At 44.9% G+C, this 16,419-nt stretch overlaps 1 protein-coding gene across 5 annotated transcripts in view; it reads right to left on the bottom strand.

Moving 5' to 3' along the window:
• The window catches only part of LOC127473903 (core histone macro-H2A.1), a 42,276-nt gene extending 31,365 nt beyond the window's left edge, over nucleotides 1–10,911 (bottom strand). For all 5 annotated transcript variants that reach the window (XR_007905619.1, XM_051794142.1, XM_051794145.1 and 2 more), the window contains exons 1-2: nucleotides 10,781–10,911; nucleotides 3,011–3,211 (exon numbers count right to left, since the gene is read on the bottom strand). Coding sequence is in view for 4 of the 5 variants with exons in the window: in XM_051794142.1 (XP_051650102.1) it covers nucleotides 3,011–3,182 (172 nt within the window). In the remaining variant the exon portion in view is untranslated. The remainder of the gene's footprint in view (nucleotides 1–3,010; nucleotides 3,212–10,780) is intronic.
• Between the last annotated feature and the right edge of the window lie 5,508 nt (nucleotides 10,912–16,419).

Genomic DNA, 16,419 nt, shown 5'->3' with positions numbered 1-16,419 from the left:
AGATCTGAGCACATTATGGGCTAATTTCAGATTTACATCAAAGTTAAACTTTAGCAAAGGCCAGCAGAATTTATCAGCTCACCTTCAAAAGGATTAAAGTTGAGTCCAATACTCTGCACTGATGAACAAGGTTTCAAACCTTAGTGAGTTCCTCTCTATTAGGTCACATCTCTGTCATTTCCCCTCTTATTTTTTTCTAAAGTTTCACTTTCCTACAACTGCTTTTGATATTTTACATTTCTCCTCTCTTTCCTGGATGCCAAGATTGCTTTTTTTCATTCAGCCAATTTATTAGCAGGCCACTTCACGTGGGCTCCTTCCTATTATGTCACGATCCTGCTTTTACTTTGAAATGGTTGAAATGCTTTGATTTAGTCTCAGACCATGTGCTGACATGATCATCTTTAAAAAAAAAAACTCTCCTGGAGAAAAGTCAGGATTTCTCTGGGTTTGTGAAGTAATAACTGCCAAGAGGTAAAAGGAACACAAACCAAAAATCTCCAAGCATCCCATTTCAAGGCAGTGTGTCTGAATGATGCTGGAAAAGATGAATGACCTCAACTTCAGAAAACCTACAGAGCACTAAAGACTAAAAGATTATACCAAATAGATTGGGAAAAACTTACAGAAAGAGAAGGGCAAAAAAGCCCCACCAGACTGAAACAGTCAGAGGACTGCAAGAAAGCTGGAGAGGGACCTTTTACAAGGACTAGTAGTGATGGGACAAGGGGGAATGGCTTCAAATTGAAACAGGATAAATTTAGATCAGATATCAGGAAGAAATCCTTCCCTGGGAGGGTGGGGAGGCCCTGGCACAGGTTGCCCAGAGAAGCTGTGGCTGCCCCATCCCTGGAAGTGTCCAAGGCCAGGTTGGATGGGGCTTGGAGCAACCTGGGCTGGTGGAAGGTGTCCCTGCCCATGGCAGGGGTTTGGAACGAGATGAGCTTTAAGGTCCCTTCCAGCCCAAACCATTCTATGCTAAAACTATTATTAACTCTGGAAAGAAAAGTGTATCTGTGCTTTTGAGGTGCATCTATGTACAAAAATGAAATAAACCCCTGAGGATATTAGGATTATCTACCCAGCCTTCATTGGAGACAAAAACCCCATAACAAAACTACTTGCAAATATTTAAAGGGAGAAAACAAGAAAGTACTTTTACCTTTAGCTCTCCTCTCCCTTTTTTACTTTTCCTAAAGCAACGTGTGTAACTTTTCTTGGTTTTTTTTTTTTTTTTGTGGTATGAATGTCCTCAGACAGTTTCCCAGGATCCACAGCAGTTAAAGAAACACCTTTATCTCCACAGCCTATTCTCAGCTGCCTAAACCATCCTTGCCTCAGTAAACACTTTAAATCAAAGAGTTAACCAGCAACATGTGCTGCTCATTAGCAGTGCCTTAAACTCACCTGTATTGCTCTGCTCCTTTAAAAGGGCAGCATTCAAAGCACCCTTCACCCTAAGAAACATTTTATTTGAGTTGTTATTGCTGTAAGCAGGAACCCAGCTGAAGGAAATGTGAATTTTTTTAAGGCCATCTATGAAGTTTAAAAGCATTCTTTTAAAGAAAAGGCCCAAATAAAGAAAACTGAATGTGAACAACTGAAGGGGGGGAAAAAAGGATATTTGATGAAAACAAGCAGTTTATTAATTATTTATTAATGTTACCAATCATCTTTAGGGGAAGAAAAAACTTCTTAGAAAAAAAAATCAGCCTATTTCTGTTCTTCCATGTCAATATTCACTATCAAGTGTATCTAAAACAGTCCCCAGTGTCAGGTTGATACAGTTTTAAACCCTGCCAGGAAAGTTAAATCACACCTTAGTAACTTTGTGCTTAAGTCAAAGAAAGAACTGTATCTCTTCCTCAGAGGCTTAGCACACCCTCAGAGCTTAAAGACTCCTGCCCCTTCAAACCCTTGAACCTGCAGCAACCACAACACTGACAGAAGCAGATGCACTGAAAAAAGAAACACTGCTGTGAGAAAAAAGATCCAATTCAAGCTTTTCCTTAGTCGTGCTAATAGACTCTGTCTCCAAACAGCAATCCACCTGGCACTTGTGCTTTTTGCTACACCCCTACACCACACAAGTGGTCAACCTGCCCACACAAAGGTGACTGAGCTGATGGTTTACTCTTACCTCTTTTTAATTTTTATTTTAAGCAAACCATTATTGCAAAAAGCCCATATGTTGATGCTGTTACAGCTGGGGTTTTCCATCAGAGGACTGCTTTTCTAATGCTGTTTGTGGGGTAAACCTGCAATGTCTTAGGTCTCATCTGAGAGGAGAACTGCTATGTAAAGATCTTTACTTGTATGTCTTTGGGCAAAGCATTTTCTTCCTTTGAAGCTTTTTTCTAAATGGAGGAAAAAATACTTTGGTCCTCCAAGAAGGGACTGTGAGGATGAGATAATTGTTCAAGGTGTTCTCATTCTGATGCAACGAGAGGAACAGAACAAGGACTACAAATGGAAGCAAATAAGCCACGTAGATCCAGGGCAGATGAACAGTGTGCATTTATACATAAACTCAACCAAATGAACTGCAAACAGCACATGCAGTCTCAAAAGAAATCTGTAAATTGAACAAAATGTATAAACAAGGCTGTAAGCAATCTCAGCCCTGTGTAAACACTGAGAAGCTCTCTATTTCAAATTAATGTATATGTTTAACAGGCAATTAGTGGGCAATTATAATCCAAACAGTCATCAGGCACAACATCAAAGCAGGCCCAGTCCACACACACTGGTGTCAGTGGGAACCTTGCCTGCCTGTGTGGAAGGAGAGTTTTTACAACAGGTGAAAGCAAACCCAGCACTGGAATGAACAAAAACCACCAGGGCTCTGAGGCAGCGTGGGGGTACCTTGATTTTGGCTGAGATGTGTGATCAGCACAGCACACACTTCCCTTTTTTTTAGTCATTTATCAATCAGAGGATCTTTTTCTGGGCTTTTTTCTGTGCAAATTCAGTTTGAGTTTTACCTTCCCCGTCGTTCAGCAACACCTACCAGTGAGATATTCCAGTACAGCAGCCATGTACACGGGAGCACCAACACCAATCCTGTACTTTGGGTGGCCCTTCTTAATGTAACGGAGCATTCTTCCAACAGGGAATATGACTCCAGCCTTGGCCGAGCGGGAAGTCTTGGTTGACTTCTTCTTTCCACCCCTGCTGGACATCTTGTCTGTCTCAGGTCTGAAACAGCACTCTACAGATTAGGAAGAAAAACAACCAAACAAAAGATAAAAGGTTATTAATAAGGACTGATGCTATAATATCTTATACTGAATTTCAACACAAATCAGTATTTTGGGGTAGGCAATGCATCAGAGTGCCTAAACATACAGACAAGTTGCCTTTTTAGAGTATACACAACAAGAACCTAAAATATTTTTCCACAGAATGTTTACCTGCTATTGCAATCTTGGCATAATTTTATGTAGGAAATATGTAAGACAAACTATTTCCTATAAATCCCCTTTTCTGAAATTCCTAACAGATTAAATCCAGTACCCATAATAGAGCAAAGAGTGAAGATCACCAGATATAAAAGAGAGCTCCTGCATTGAGCAGAGGATGCCTTCTGCAACAAGGAGGCTGACACAACCCTCTGCCCTCCACAAAAGACCTTTGGTGGGACTTTTGATGATTTGAACAGCTGTGGTAGGACAGTTATGCTCCTGAACAACTACATTCCTAACTAGGAAAAACCGTGTCCATTAAAGCTTTCCTAAAGTGTACTCACCCTCTTTAAAAACCTCATTTTTCAAGAAGTGTGAATTGACAGAACAAAAGCTTATGGATGGCAAAATACATCTACTGTACACTAAATGTCCTATTTTTAGAAAGAGCTGAAATGACCCCCTTGAGATCTGAATCTACTGAAGCCCAACAATCTCCACACCGGAGACTGTGTTGTTTCAACATGCCCTCCAGGAATGTGCTGAACTTCCATCTGCCACCTTTCCCTCAGAGCACAGGGGTCTGAACACCCAGCAGACATCTGACAACTGTATCTCAGTTTATCTCAGGGAGGAAACCTACTGCTGATACAGCTGTCAAACATATTCTGTTCTCTCTCTGATTTCTGCTCAGGCTGTAAATAGAAGCTGACAAACCCAAAGGGGTGGAGGGTTCACAGGCTCTCAAGGTATCTGCGCAGGCTTAGGCAATTCACTGGGTTCTGAAATTCCCTCAGGGGCAAGGAGACAGTGCCCATCTCCCCCTCCCTCCCAAACTCTAGGGAAACCAGTGGAATGCATCAGTGATACCCAGACCTCTGTGCATCCCAGCTCTTCCCTGGCTGCACAAATGCTGCCTCATACACATGCAAATTCACTGGTGTGTTCATACACTCCACAGTGAAGCCCCTTTAAGCCTGCCTTCCCATCACACCACTGCTCTGCTTCCCTTTCCATCTTCTCTTGTTTATCCTGAATTCTCTCCTTGCCCTTATGAACCTGACTGTATTTGCTACATGTCTGAATCCACAACTGAGGGAGCTCAGTATTCAGCAGAACAGGTTCACCAACCCCACTTTTAAGTTTTGCAATTTCTGTTCTGTGCTGACACATCCTGCAGTCCTCTAAATCTCAGTGAGTCACTGAGATTCAGACTCCTAACTGCCAAATGAAGACCACTCAGGAGAACTAAAGAAGCAGAAGTATCAAACATTTCTTTTCCTTTCCACTTCCATATTCCACCCATCAGATTCCATACCTGCACAACACATCAGGTAAATTAAATGCAACAGGTTTACTGCTTGTTAAAGGTAAACAAAATAACCCCCTCTCTGCAGCTCAGATGGAATTCAAACTACATTTAGGAAATTTATGTCAAAACCCAGCCAGGAATGTAGGGAAAGGAGAAGCCATCAAAAGGGCTCCTTCTCCTTTCATCTGCTGTGGGCTCAGCTCTGCAACCATCATTATTCTGTGAAGAAGAGGACAAAAGCCAATTTTCTTGCCTTGAGAAACTGTCTAACTGGAGCTCACCAGTGATTTAAAAACCCATCCGTTTAATTGCATTTCCTCATCTAGTTACCACTGGCTTTGTTAGCAGGAAGGCTGGGTGGGGCTTTGAGTTGGCTATGGACCTTCTGCCAGAGATTATTTTCATATTTCATAATCCATTTTCGTCAACAGCACTACAGATGTTCAATCTCACAAATGTTAAGCAGTTCATTGACTTGAACACCAGGGAAAAGGGTGTGAGAAATACCTGTGCTATCCCACAGCACCTTTGGTTTGTTACTGATGGGTGAAAAACACGCTTTTCCCAGAGAAAACCTGCAAGCCTTAAGCAGTAAACTTCTATTAACCATTCAGCTTATGAGTTTATGGGATAGTCAGAATAGCTGGGAGAGAATATGTAAATCTTTACTTCCTGATGTTTTTGGGAGAGTGTCAGTCATCAGCTGCTGTAATATTTAGATCAAAACATTACTAAAGTAGGTACCAATACAGAATAACACTGACCCATATACAAATTTTATAACCTTAGTTTATCACCTCTGCTAATTCTACAGGTTATTCTCTCCCTGTATTTTATACACTTGGTGACATTCCTTACATTAATATTTAGGATAACCCTGGACCTATCTTGACACTTAACCTGGTCCCTTCATACAGAACATTAAAGACCTTTCTGTCATAAGTTTATTTGTAAGGAAAAAAACTTTGTCTGAATCAGAAAGGTGGTGGTGAGGGGGGCTGCATATTGAAAAAACCAAGAACTTCTGGAACTTTTAGTATTAACAGTGAAATGTGATGATAAGTTTCAGAGCTTCCCATCTCAAGGATCCCATTCCCACACCTGGTGAATCACAGAATGTTCAGATGTTGGGGGTGGAGGGTGGGAAACTTAACTGGGTTTCAAGCACCACTTTTGCTGTTGCCAACCATGTAATTTGGGAGGTGAAAGTGAGAGCCTGGCATGGCAAACCTTTTTCAGAGCTTCGTTGTGTACTCAGCATCATTCCTTTGCAGAACCTGTTTGTCCTGCCTTTGAGCTGAGGGATGGCCCAAAGGAGCTCAGAACGTTCTCCTTCTCCACAGAAAAAGAGAAGGGAAAGAGATTTCACTTGCAAAGGCCACAAGAAAATGGACTGAAGTGAAAAGTAAAGAGCACGGCAACAGATCAAAACCCAAAGAAAGCCCTGTGCCTTCCATGCTCCAAAATGGTTTATCTTTGTAACACCAGGAACTCTGGACTGCTGCCAACACTAATGAACCAGAGCTGTTTGCTGAGTCACCGGGAGCCCGCAGATCAGAGGCAACCAAAGGAACCTTATCACATGAGCCACAGTTCACACGGGATTTGAGTGGCATAATAAGTAAATATATCTTTAAATGAATCACAGCCAGTGACAGTCAATGGACCAGTACTTTCCTTTCTTTCTTCTCTCCGGCCTTTGCAATGGAATTACTGAGAAACTTTACCAAATACGTTGCAAAGTCTCTGAAGATTTTGACAATAAAATGGTTTTGTTTCAATGGGACAGTTCACAAAATTATCACTGTGATAATCAGGGGATATCACTGAGCAGTCAAATATCTACGTTCACCTTTCACTTCAAATCAAATTTAACACTATATTCTTCAGTGGCTCTGCTGTGCTTGGACACAGATTGCCCTCGGTGCAGAATTTAGCACCTGATCCACAGCCTTTTGAAAACCCCTTAAGGACTGTAGCAAGACTCACACTGCTTTCTAAGATGTCCAAATGCACACAAACGAGATTTGGTGGTTACAAGATTCAAGTTACAAGGCTCCTCTGCTGTCACATCTTTGCAAGCCAGAAATACATATTCTAAGAAAACGTTAAGGTGTTGTGATGAAATCACCATAATTAACATTTTTCTGGTTGAAATTGGCTGTAGCAACTCTGGTTGGCCATATTTTCCTGCGTGAAGATACTCTGCTAAACGACACTTCTAAATACCATCCTCCTAAAATGCACATAGGCATCTGTTTTTCTGAAAGGCTTAACATCACGTAATTCTGCAAGTACAGGCTGCACATCCTGGCAAAGTGATACCCAAATTCCAAACACCGGTTCTTTATTAGCTGAGTCGATCTGCTACTTTGATCAAACAGCAGTAATAAAACCACCCTGCTATTAAGAGTTTTCAGGTACAGGTTCTTAATGACTAAACAAATTACTATGAATGCTGCTGCTGTCAGGCAGGGACTGTTCTGCTCGTGGGCTTGCACTGCTGTATTAACTGCACTCAGCAAAGAGATGATTAAATTTAGATCTACATCATCATCTCAGTAAGTGTAGTGGAATCCAGGAGATCATTACTACAATAGGAGAAATACTAAGACGTAGTAATTATTTTTCTCTTCTTTCAGCACAAAGACTACGCTGGGAAGTTCATTTTTGTATCACAAAAGAGATTAGCTGCAACGCTATTTTCTTTCCATTGTTTCAAAAGATTAACAATATAAGTGCTGCCATTCTCTCTTAAATCTCTTTATGTACTACAATAATTGCCGCTCGCTGAACTCTTTTTGAAAAGGTGCATTTGAATTTGCTTTGACAACCAACTTGCTCTGTTCTTGGCTAATCAGAAGCTAGTCTGGCATATTTATAAAATGCACTGTCCAGAGTGGGTATAAAATGGGCTCTAACAGTGCCTGCCTAGCAGGAAGGGGCTCAGCCTGGCACTGTGGGTTCTAGGTACGAGAGCACTGAGAAGAGCTCTCACTCAGTTATCATTTGATCTCATGTGATTTCAAACTTCAGCTCAAGATCTTCATCAAAGCAGGTCTGAAAGGGACAGAGGAGTGAAACCAGTTGTGAAACTGGTGTGAAACCACTGAAACATCCGTTCCAAAACTACATTAATTTATCATCTGAAAAGGCAGCACCAAACATACATTTATTTTCACTTGGCAAGCTGGGAGAACACTCCTCATCTAGGAATGCTCAATAGGTGCACTTGCTGTTGAAGATTAAGGGGACTATTAATTCCCAAAACATAAAGGATGGGAGAAAGAGGAATAACATTTTCATTAAATCTGTGTGCTAAACAAAACACTGTTGCACAATTGTATTCAACTGGCACAAGTCCCTCCCTCCCCCAGTGGGTCTGAAACACCAAAACAAACACCCCTTAATGTGCAAACCTCCCCACTGAACAGTGCTGGGAGCGTGACAAGAGTTTCAGCTGGGCATCCTGCCACCAATACTCAGGAAAACGTAAATACAGTTGTCTTCACTGACCACTGCTGGGAGAACCTGCCCAAAATAAGCCCATTTGTACATTATAGGTTTTTGTATACTTGACAGGAAGCAAGAAAAAATTGATATATGGCCTTAAAGCACTGGATGGTTTGTGAACTCAGTGGTCAGAAAAACTGTTTTAAAGAACATTTTGAAAACTCCTTTGCCCCTAGACATTTTTGGAAGAAAACAAAAACATAATAAACAATTCATGTGGATGTTTCCAGGGCAAATTCTGGATGCAGAATGAAATTTAAGATAAATGCTACACTGCTGAGGGAAGGGAGTGCAAGAACTCGACCCACTGAGGTCATGAATGGCATGATTCTCACCTCACTCCTGGAGCAAGGACCACGAATCCTGCCCATCCTGTCTTTAGAATGGGTCTGGGTAAGGAATTATAGCTTCTTTATGCATTGACAGCATCTTTCCCCAACAAGCAAGCAAGCCAGCCCTGCATTCTTTCCACAAGTACTGCATGATTCTTTTCCAATTTTACCTCTTGAGTGGACAAAATCTAATGCTCACAGCACTGCCCACTGGGCCAATATTCCCTCTCCCAGTGGAAGATCTACCTGGAGCCTCTTTTCTTTTTTCCTCTTGTGGCATCAGTTCCAGATTCCTCCTCCTGTATCCCTACTTTATAACCTTTTCTGGGCCTTGATCCCACTTGACAGAGTTGTACAAAAATACTTCTGAATTTCTTTGAGGGCTCAGGTCCATGATGATTCTTCCAGAATGTGATTATATATCACTTTTCCTATCAAGAGAATATCTTGTATCAAAGCTCACTGCTGTGCATTGGCAGAACCAGGCAACTCCTAAGGACAAATTTAAACACACCAATTTCTTTTAAGTCTAAGCTTGCAGTAGTGGACTTCTCTTTTTGCTAATGTTGATGTACAAAATAAGCAGTGCTTAAGTACTCTTCCTGTACTACTGTCATTAGGCCAAATTCTAGTCTTGCTACTAGTTTTCAGATCAGTTATGGTTTACTCTACACTGTCAACATTTGGCTTTGCTGGCAGTCAGAAGGGTATGCAGTACAAACAGCAAAGCAAAGTTACTCTTTAGGGACCCAGGAGATTTCAGTGTGAAAGGTTATGAATCATAATGCAGCAAAATAACCTGCAACCATTACTGAGTAAACAACAATCTAATTCCTTCCTTTCATAACACTTGGGGAAAAAAAAGCCCCCAAAACCCAAACACATTGGGTAGTTTTCTACGAACCACTTGATACAAAATCTCTGATACCCAACTGCAATAAAATCTAATTTTCAAAGCAACTCTAATTGCCTTGTTCCCACTTAAGTATTTCAACTCTGGGCTGTACCCAAGAACCCAGGTACTGTTTTTATTAATTGCACTCTTGCTCCTTAGCTCATTTATTTCTTCCACTCTTCAGAATGGGGGAGGCAGTGGATCTGCAAAGTTCCCTACAGACCTGTTGCTAAGTGACAGCTACACACGGTCCTGGGGGGGGAAAAAAATGGTTGTTCATTTGTACGGTCAAGAGACAAATAACGAGCCTCATCCAAATATATTTCAACAACAAGCCTCCTTCCATCCCCAGTTTTCCCACCACCCTGCTCGCACACGAGCTGGCTCCCACTGCCGGCTTCAGACGCGATTTCACGGGCCTTCCGCAACTTACTTTTAAAGATTACAGGGAAAACAAAAGGACTGGGGGAAGGTGCAAGTCGCAGGAGGAGTTTGCCGCCCTCGCTGTCCCCCCCGGCCCGATGGCAGCGCTCCTGTGCCGTGCCCGGTGCGGAGCCCCGGGAACCGCATCCACCTGCAGTGCTGGCGGTCCCCTCGGAACACCCACACCCGGGCGGTCCCCACGGGCTGCTCCGAGCCTGCAGGCAGACATATTGCGGGCTCCTCGGCAAGTGACACTTCCAAAAGAATAGCGAGACCCTATTCTTCTTCCAGCCGAACGTTTATTTATTTTATTTTTTTTTTTTTTTTTTTTTTTTTTACCGCTCTCCGCGTGCGGTTTTAAGAAGCGCCATTTGGCTTTTGTTTTTCATTAAGTCGTTCACACGCCGCAGGTAACTTTTGCGCCGCGGGTTCCTCATCCCGAAGTGAAACGCACGGGGGAAAAAAAAAAAAAAAAACAAAACAACAAAACCAACGCGTCCTGCTGCTTTTCCCTTGCGCTTTTCGCAGTGTCCCTCGATCACCCCGCGCTGCCCGGCGGGAACGCCGAGGAAGGAGCCCGCCGGTGCCTGGAGCAGCAGGGACGGGGGCGGACCGCGGCCCCGCACCCCCGCCGGGCTCCCCCCGGCCCCGCACCGTCATTCCATAGCGGATTCCATGGAAATACGGCCCCGCTGCCACCATTTCGCTGGGCGCGGGTGGCTCTCCGGGATTCACCCGAGACAACAACGGGAGGCAGCAGAGCCGACCCCCGGGTTCCCCCAGGGGAGGGGACCGGCCACCCCCGCGCCCCCCCCGCCGCCGGTGTCACCGCGCCGCGACAGAGCCCCCGGCGCGCCCCCCTCCCTTCCCCGCTCGGCGGGCGGGCGCGGCGGGCACTTACGGCGCGGGCAAGATGTCTCCCGTCGGCCGGCGGCGGCCCCGCTCCCTCTCCCGTTCCCGCTGCCGCTCCCGCCGCTCCGCTCCGCCCGCGGGGCCACCGGGATCGGCTGGACGGGCTGGCGGAGCTCCCACAATGCCGCGCGCGCCCGCGCGTCACATCCACCGCCCGCCCCTCGCGGCGGGGACGCTTCGCGCTCCATCACGGTCCGTCCCCTGACGGTCCCTCACGGTCTCCTGGCGATCTCTCGTGATCCCCTCACGATCCCCTCACGGCCATCTCCCCGGGGCTCCCGGGGGCTCCCCCGCCTCGCGGCGGCCGCCGGCGGCAGCTGCCCCGGCCCCGGTGCCTGCGCGGGGCTGAGCCCTCGGCCCCGCGGCCTCCGCAGCTGCTCCCGCCCGGGCCATTGTGTACAAAGGCGTTCGCCCCTCAACCTTCAGGGCCCGGGAGGACGGAGCGAGGGGTGCGAGCCGCGTTCCTCCCGGCGTGAAGTGTGTGGTTCGTGGAGGGGAGAGAACAGGCGGCCGGGTCGTCACGCGAGGCGCAGGCACTTTGTGCATCGTGCTGTACAAAAATGGCTCGGTGCCATTTTCCGGAGGCCCCAGATGGAGCCTTTGGAGGGGTCTGTGCGTGGGATGTCCTTGAGTTCACCTTGCGGGGGTGGGAGCCCCGCGTTGCTGCTGCCCCGACCAGGGTTCGGTCCCTCACCACCCTCCCCTCTGCCTTCTCCAGGTGCCTCGCCCGCCGGCTGCCAGTGGGAAAGAGGAGCTGCCACAGCGGATCTTGGCTGCAGGACAGACAGTTCACAGCAAACTGCCACTGCCTGTACAATGGTGGGACTAGGGGCAGCTGGAGTTCTGAATGTCCTGAAAGATTCCTGGCTTGCCAATGTTCCCAGAGTCTTCCACTGCTCCCACCCGAATGGAGCATCCTCTTTCTTCAGTGCCCAAAGCGGATGCCAGCCCATAACCTCCTCCCCAGTGTCCCTTGCTGTTCTTTCACGGGTAGAGCTGTAACAGCTGACAGTGACATAATATCATTGCAGCTACAAACAGCTACTGGAGGTCAAGGAGCTTCTCTCCTGCTCTTCTCATCAACCACCCTGCCCTCCAGCTCTCCTTATTTTGCTCAGTATCAGCACATCATCACAATGCCTTTGTCATACAAAATAGCAGGAAGAAGATGGTTTAAAGGAAGAATGAAAAACAGGGGTGGGGGGACAGCCTATGTAAAAGATGTGTGGCTGGTCTGAGAAGCATCCCTTCGAAAAGTGTTTCAGGCATTATAATTGTGCTCTCATCTCTCTAAACGGCCAGACTTGGTCTGTGTTTTAACGCAGCCAAACTCGGTGTCTCCCAGGACATCTCTCATTACCTGTCAGTGCAGCACACGGTCAAATGCAGCCTTGTCCTGGCTGTGCTCCCTGAGTGCTAATTACACCCTGAATGCCGTTCAGTGGGGCAGTTTTGCTTAACAAAGACTCCCTGCTGGGTAAGTACCCCATAGTCCCTGATTGCCCTTAACCCAAGGATATGGATACAGTCCTTACTAGGCCATCTGCCGTGGTTCCTCTTTCACAGCTGACACGCTCTGCTTTCCTTGTGTTCTCACCCACACACATCATCTCCCTCCCACCTCCTCCTCTGCCTTCACATCACAGTGGAGCTCTGCTCCCTTTTGCCTTGCTGGTGGTGCTACCCACACAAAAACCCTTCCCATGTGCTCTGCAGAGCACTCAACAGAACTGGTCCTCCAGTCCTTGACTCTTCCCACTCTCTTTTACTGTCACACACACAAGTTTTATATAAATACCCCCCCAATATCTCTGTTGATATGAGCAACAAAGGCCCCTGGGGCTGATGGAAGGTTACAAGGTGTAGGGAGCAGGGGGTTGGACAAGATGATCTTTAAGGTCGCTTCCAACTCAAAACATTCTGTGATTCTATGATTCTCCAAGGGCAGATAGAAGGAGCCATCTGGGAGAGCAGTGTAGGTATCTTTCTATGCTCTTCTACTATCATTGCTCACTTTGTCTGGTTTGAAGGGAATCTCCATATTTTGTGCTTTTGAAGAAAGCCTTCGAAACACCAGTGGTGAGAATTTCTGGAGTGGGAGCTGCCTGAATTTGCAAAGGGCCTGAACAATTTGTCCATGGAACAGGAGACTGCTGTTGATCATGTTTATTGTTGACATTGACTGGCTCACCTCCCACCAAAACACAGATTTATAATATTGCACATCTGCTGGGTCTACAAAGAACACCCATTTTTAAAGCACACAGTGTGTCACGACTGTCTAGAAGTTGCTACAAAAGCCTGAGAAACTGCACTACATGAACTACCTCACTGAAACAAGCCTTCACTTAGATTTTATTCCCTTTGCCTGCTTTGTGATTTATTTATTTATATGTAGTATAATAAAAAGCACCTTTTCAGAGCTCCTCTGTCTTTGTGATTAATGTAAACAGTTCATATTCTTACATTTTTGTACTCTTACTTCAGTTTGACACTCTGACTCTGTAATCAATTTTAGCAACCTCAAGAGACTATTTGCAGAAGATATTTCTGAGTGATTGAGAATATAAACACTTAACTTGTTTATGCAGCAGAGATGATGGAGAAGGAAATATTGCCTGGGAGGGGGCAGAACTGTGTGGGAAGGGTTGTGGCTGGTGATAATCCTCTTAAACTTTGATAAGTGTTTTCACTTTGGGACAGCTATCTTAATTCTGAATGCGTCACCCCATTTGTCACTGGTGTTTATTTGTTGTTGTGTGTTTATTGGATACTGAGAATGCATGTCCTTGGTTACTGCAGCCTTCTGAAATATCCCTGTAGGACGTCTTGTGCCCTGCCAGCAGGTCCCTGCTCTTTTCCTTCCACCTTCACCTGGTCAAAAGAAAGCACAGATTCCTCAGACACGGAGTTATTTCTCTGAAGGGTCTATCTGAGCCTCCTTCAGCTGCTCGGCCTCCTCTCTCTTTGCAGACTATATGACCAATCCATGCTTCTGAACTCCCTGCCCTCAGGGTACAGTCACACACACATACCTGTGCTGTGGGTCACGCTGTTGGCATTCTTGCCTTCCCCCTCAGATGGGCAGTGACCTCGTACCAAATGCACTCAGAGCTCATCTCACTTTTAATCCAACCCACAGCCCTGATAGAGTATTAGCTGAGTAGTCCCAGCAGAGTATTAGCTGTGATTCCAGAGGGCTGACCTGGCCCTCAGGCATTGCTGTAATCCACTGTCACTGTTCCCATCTGAGAGATGACTCACTGAGGGGGTTTGGGCCAGGTCTGTGCTTTCACTTGCTCTGGTTTCCAGCCACTAGAAGGATACTCAGCTTCCCTGTAATTCAAAATTAGCCCATCAAGATCAGGAACTTCTGAGATTGACCACAAACTGCTGCTGGAACCTGGAACCACGGTGTGTTTGATACCTGTTTCGTGCATTGATCTTACTGATCCCCCTTTATCTCCTTATCTCGACCACCAGAGACCTGCAGTTTGGTTTCAGCACAATTCAAAACCTGACTTGGTTGAACCGAGCTGCTGTTTTACACTCAGCCTTTATCTCCCACAGGTGAACAGGATTAATTCCATTTTCAGTCACTCTTTGCTTTGACATCCAAGTCATGACAACTGGGATATTCCCCCTCTTTTGAACATTTCTTTCTGCCTTGACATTCCCAAGGCACTGGTGACTCCATATTCTTTGCCAGGCATGTTGTTCTGTAGCAGAGGTGCCAGCTGGTGCTAATATGTTATGGGTGAGATTAATTCTTCCAGGGCACAAGAAGTGGATGTCTGGGATTCAGTTCCCAAACTGGTAGACAGAGATAATTTACTACTAAGAATTTACTTTGTTCCAAATCTTTCTAGTCAGGCGACCTCTTGTTTTCTTCCCCAAAATTATATTTCTGCCAACCAGCTTTTTCAAACATGTATGCCATTTTAGTCACTGCTTTCTTCTAGAGAAATGCCAACTATGGAAATTTTTATCAGTACTTATACCCCCTATCAGAAAATGTTCAATTGCTTTGAAAATATTTTAAATAAAGTGTCACTTTTTTTAAAAAAAAATGAAACCTTTTTATTTTAAAACTGGAAAACAAGAGCCACTGTGATAACTGCACCTTTTTAACCAAGTTGTGACATCGTTTATACATTCATAATGGATGCTGTGACAAAAAAAAAGCCAAAGTCTGCAAAATCATTATTAATCTGTAGATAAGGGATAGTATTAACCTCCAATACAATGCATTTCAAAACTTGCTTCTTCTAAATAAAATCTAAGTGCTGTTTTGATTTATAAAACCAGTAGCCCAACAGCAGTATGACACAGTGACATCAGGAAACATAACTGCTTGTTTCCCAGCAATACGGAAGAAACGTGATATAAAATAGGCCTGGACACACCCTGGAGCACCAGGGAACAGGCAGACCTGTGTGGCCACAGCTGCTCCCAGCACAACCTGCTTCCAGGTTGTCCATTAAGCAAATCAGGCCATTCCTTTCTGATATTCCAAATGGCCTCTTGCATTGCTGCATTTTTAATGTCAAAGTGGCTGGGGAAAGTTCTACATTATAGTGCAAAGAAAATATTAAATCCAAGAGCTATGATTTATGTTATTAAGTCCAGGAATTCAAAATTACATCCCGTGCTGATCAGTTCAATGGCTCCTGGTAGCTGGGGTAAAGCTTGGCAGATAGTCATGTAGTAATAACTTACATTTCTTATATTTAGTTATTAAATCCCGTTGCTCCCCAACATTAATTTTCCATGTAAGCAATAGCTGTAGTTGCCAGAGGGATTTTATGTAATTGCAGATGGTAGGAGACATAGTTGGTAATTGCAGAAATGCAGAGGGAGATGTCCAGGAGATGATCTTCTATTAAGATGTGGCCGTTGCTATGGAATACTTTCCTAACTGCTGTTCTGCATGGGAGTGCTATGATGCATCATTTCATATAAGAGGTTATTTTTAAAGCAGACCCATTTCTTTGCCTGCAAAAGCAAAATCAGATCACCTCTCTGGGGAATATTAATTAAAAAAGCTTCTGTGCTGGACAGCAGACATTATATAGATTATGGTTCATGAAGGAGTCAAGAGAATTAGAGTCCACCACAATACCAGACAGCAATGAAATCCGAGGCCTTCACATCCATCTCATGAGACAAACCCTTCTCTTCAAATTAAACAAAACTTCTCTGGCAGATATGAAGATCATGGGCTGTCATAGCAAACAAAAGCTTCCTGGAGGGTCATGTCCTCAGTGCAACCTGAGCTTCATAAATTTATTCCTATCAGAGGCAGCCCAGCATTCCTTCTGTTCGTTTGGAGGTGTGTGGAGAGAGGATAGAATGAGGAAGTGATGGTGCTGCATGTTTGTGATGGACACAGAAGTGTGTTCATGTCACAAGTGGTGCCAGCTGACGTGGTCAGCCTGGGGTGTGCTGAAGCACCCGAGGAGTTCTGGGAATGCAGTAGCTGCCCAATTGCTTTGTAAGAACAGTTTCCATCTCCATCCCTCTTTGGGAACTGTGGAATCATGGGATAGTTTGGGTTGGAAGTGACCTTAAAGCTCATCTTGCTCCAACACCTTCCACTAGCCCAGGTCTCATCCAGGCTAGATGAAC

The sequence above is a fragment of the Manacus candei genome, unplaced genomic scaffold (genome assembly GCF_025592945.1).
Source record: "Manacus candei isolate 608988 ecotype Guabito, Panama unplaced genomic scaffold, ASM2559294v1 h1tg000037l, whole genome shotgun sequence".
Lineage (NCBI taxonomy): Eukaryota > Metazoa > Chordata > Aves > Passeriformes > Pipridae > Manacus > Manacus candei.
This window is presented reverse-complemented; position numbering and strand designations above follow the sequence as displayed.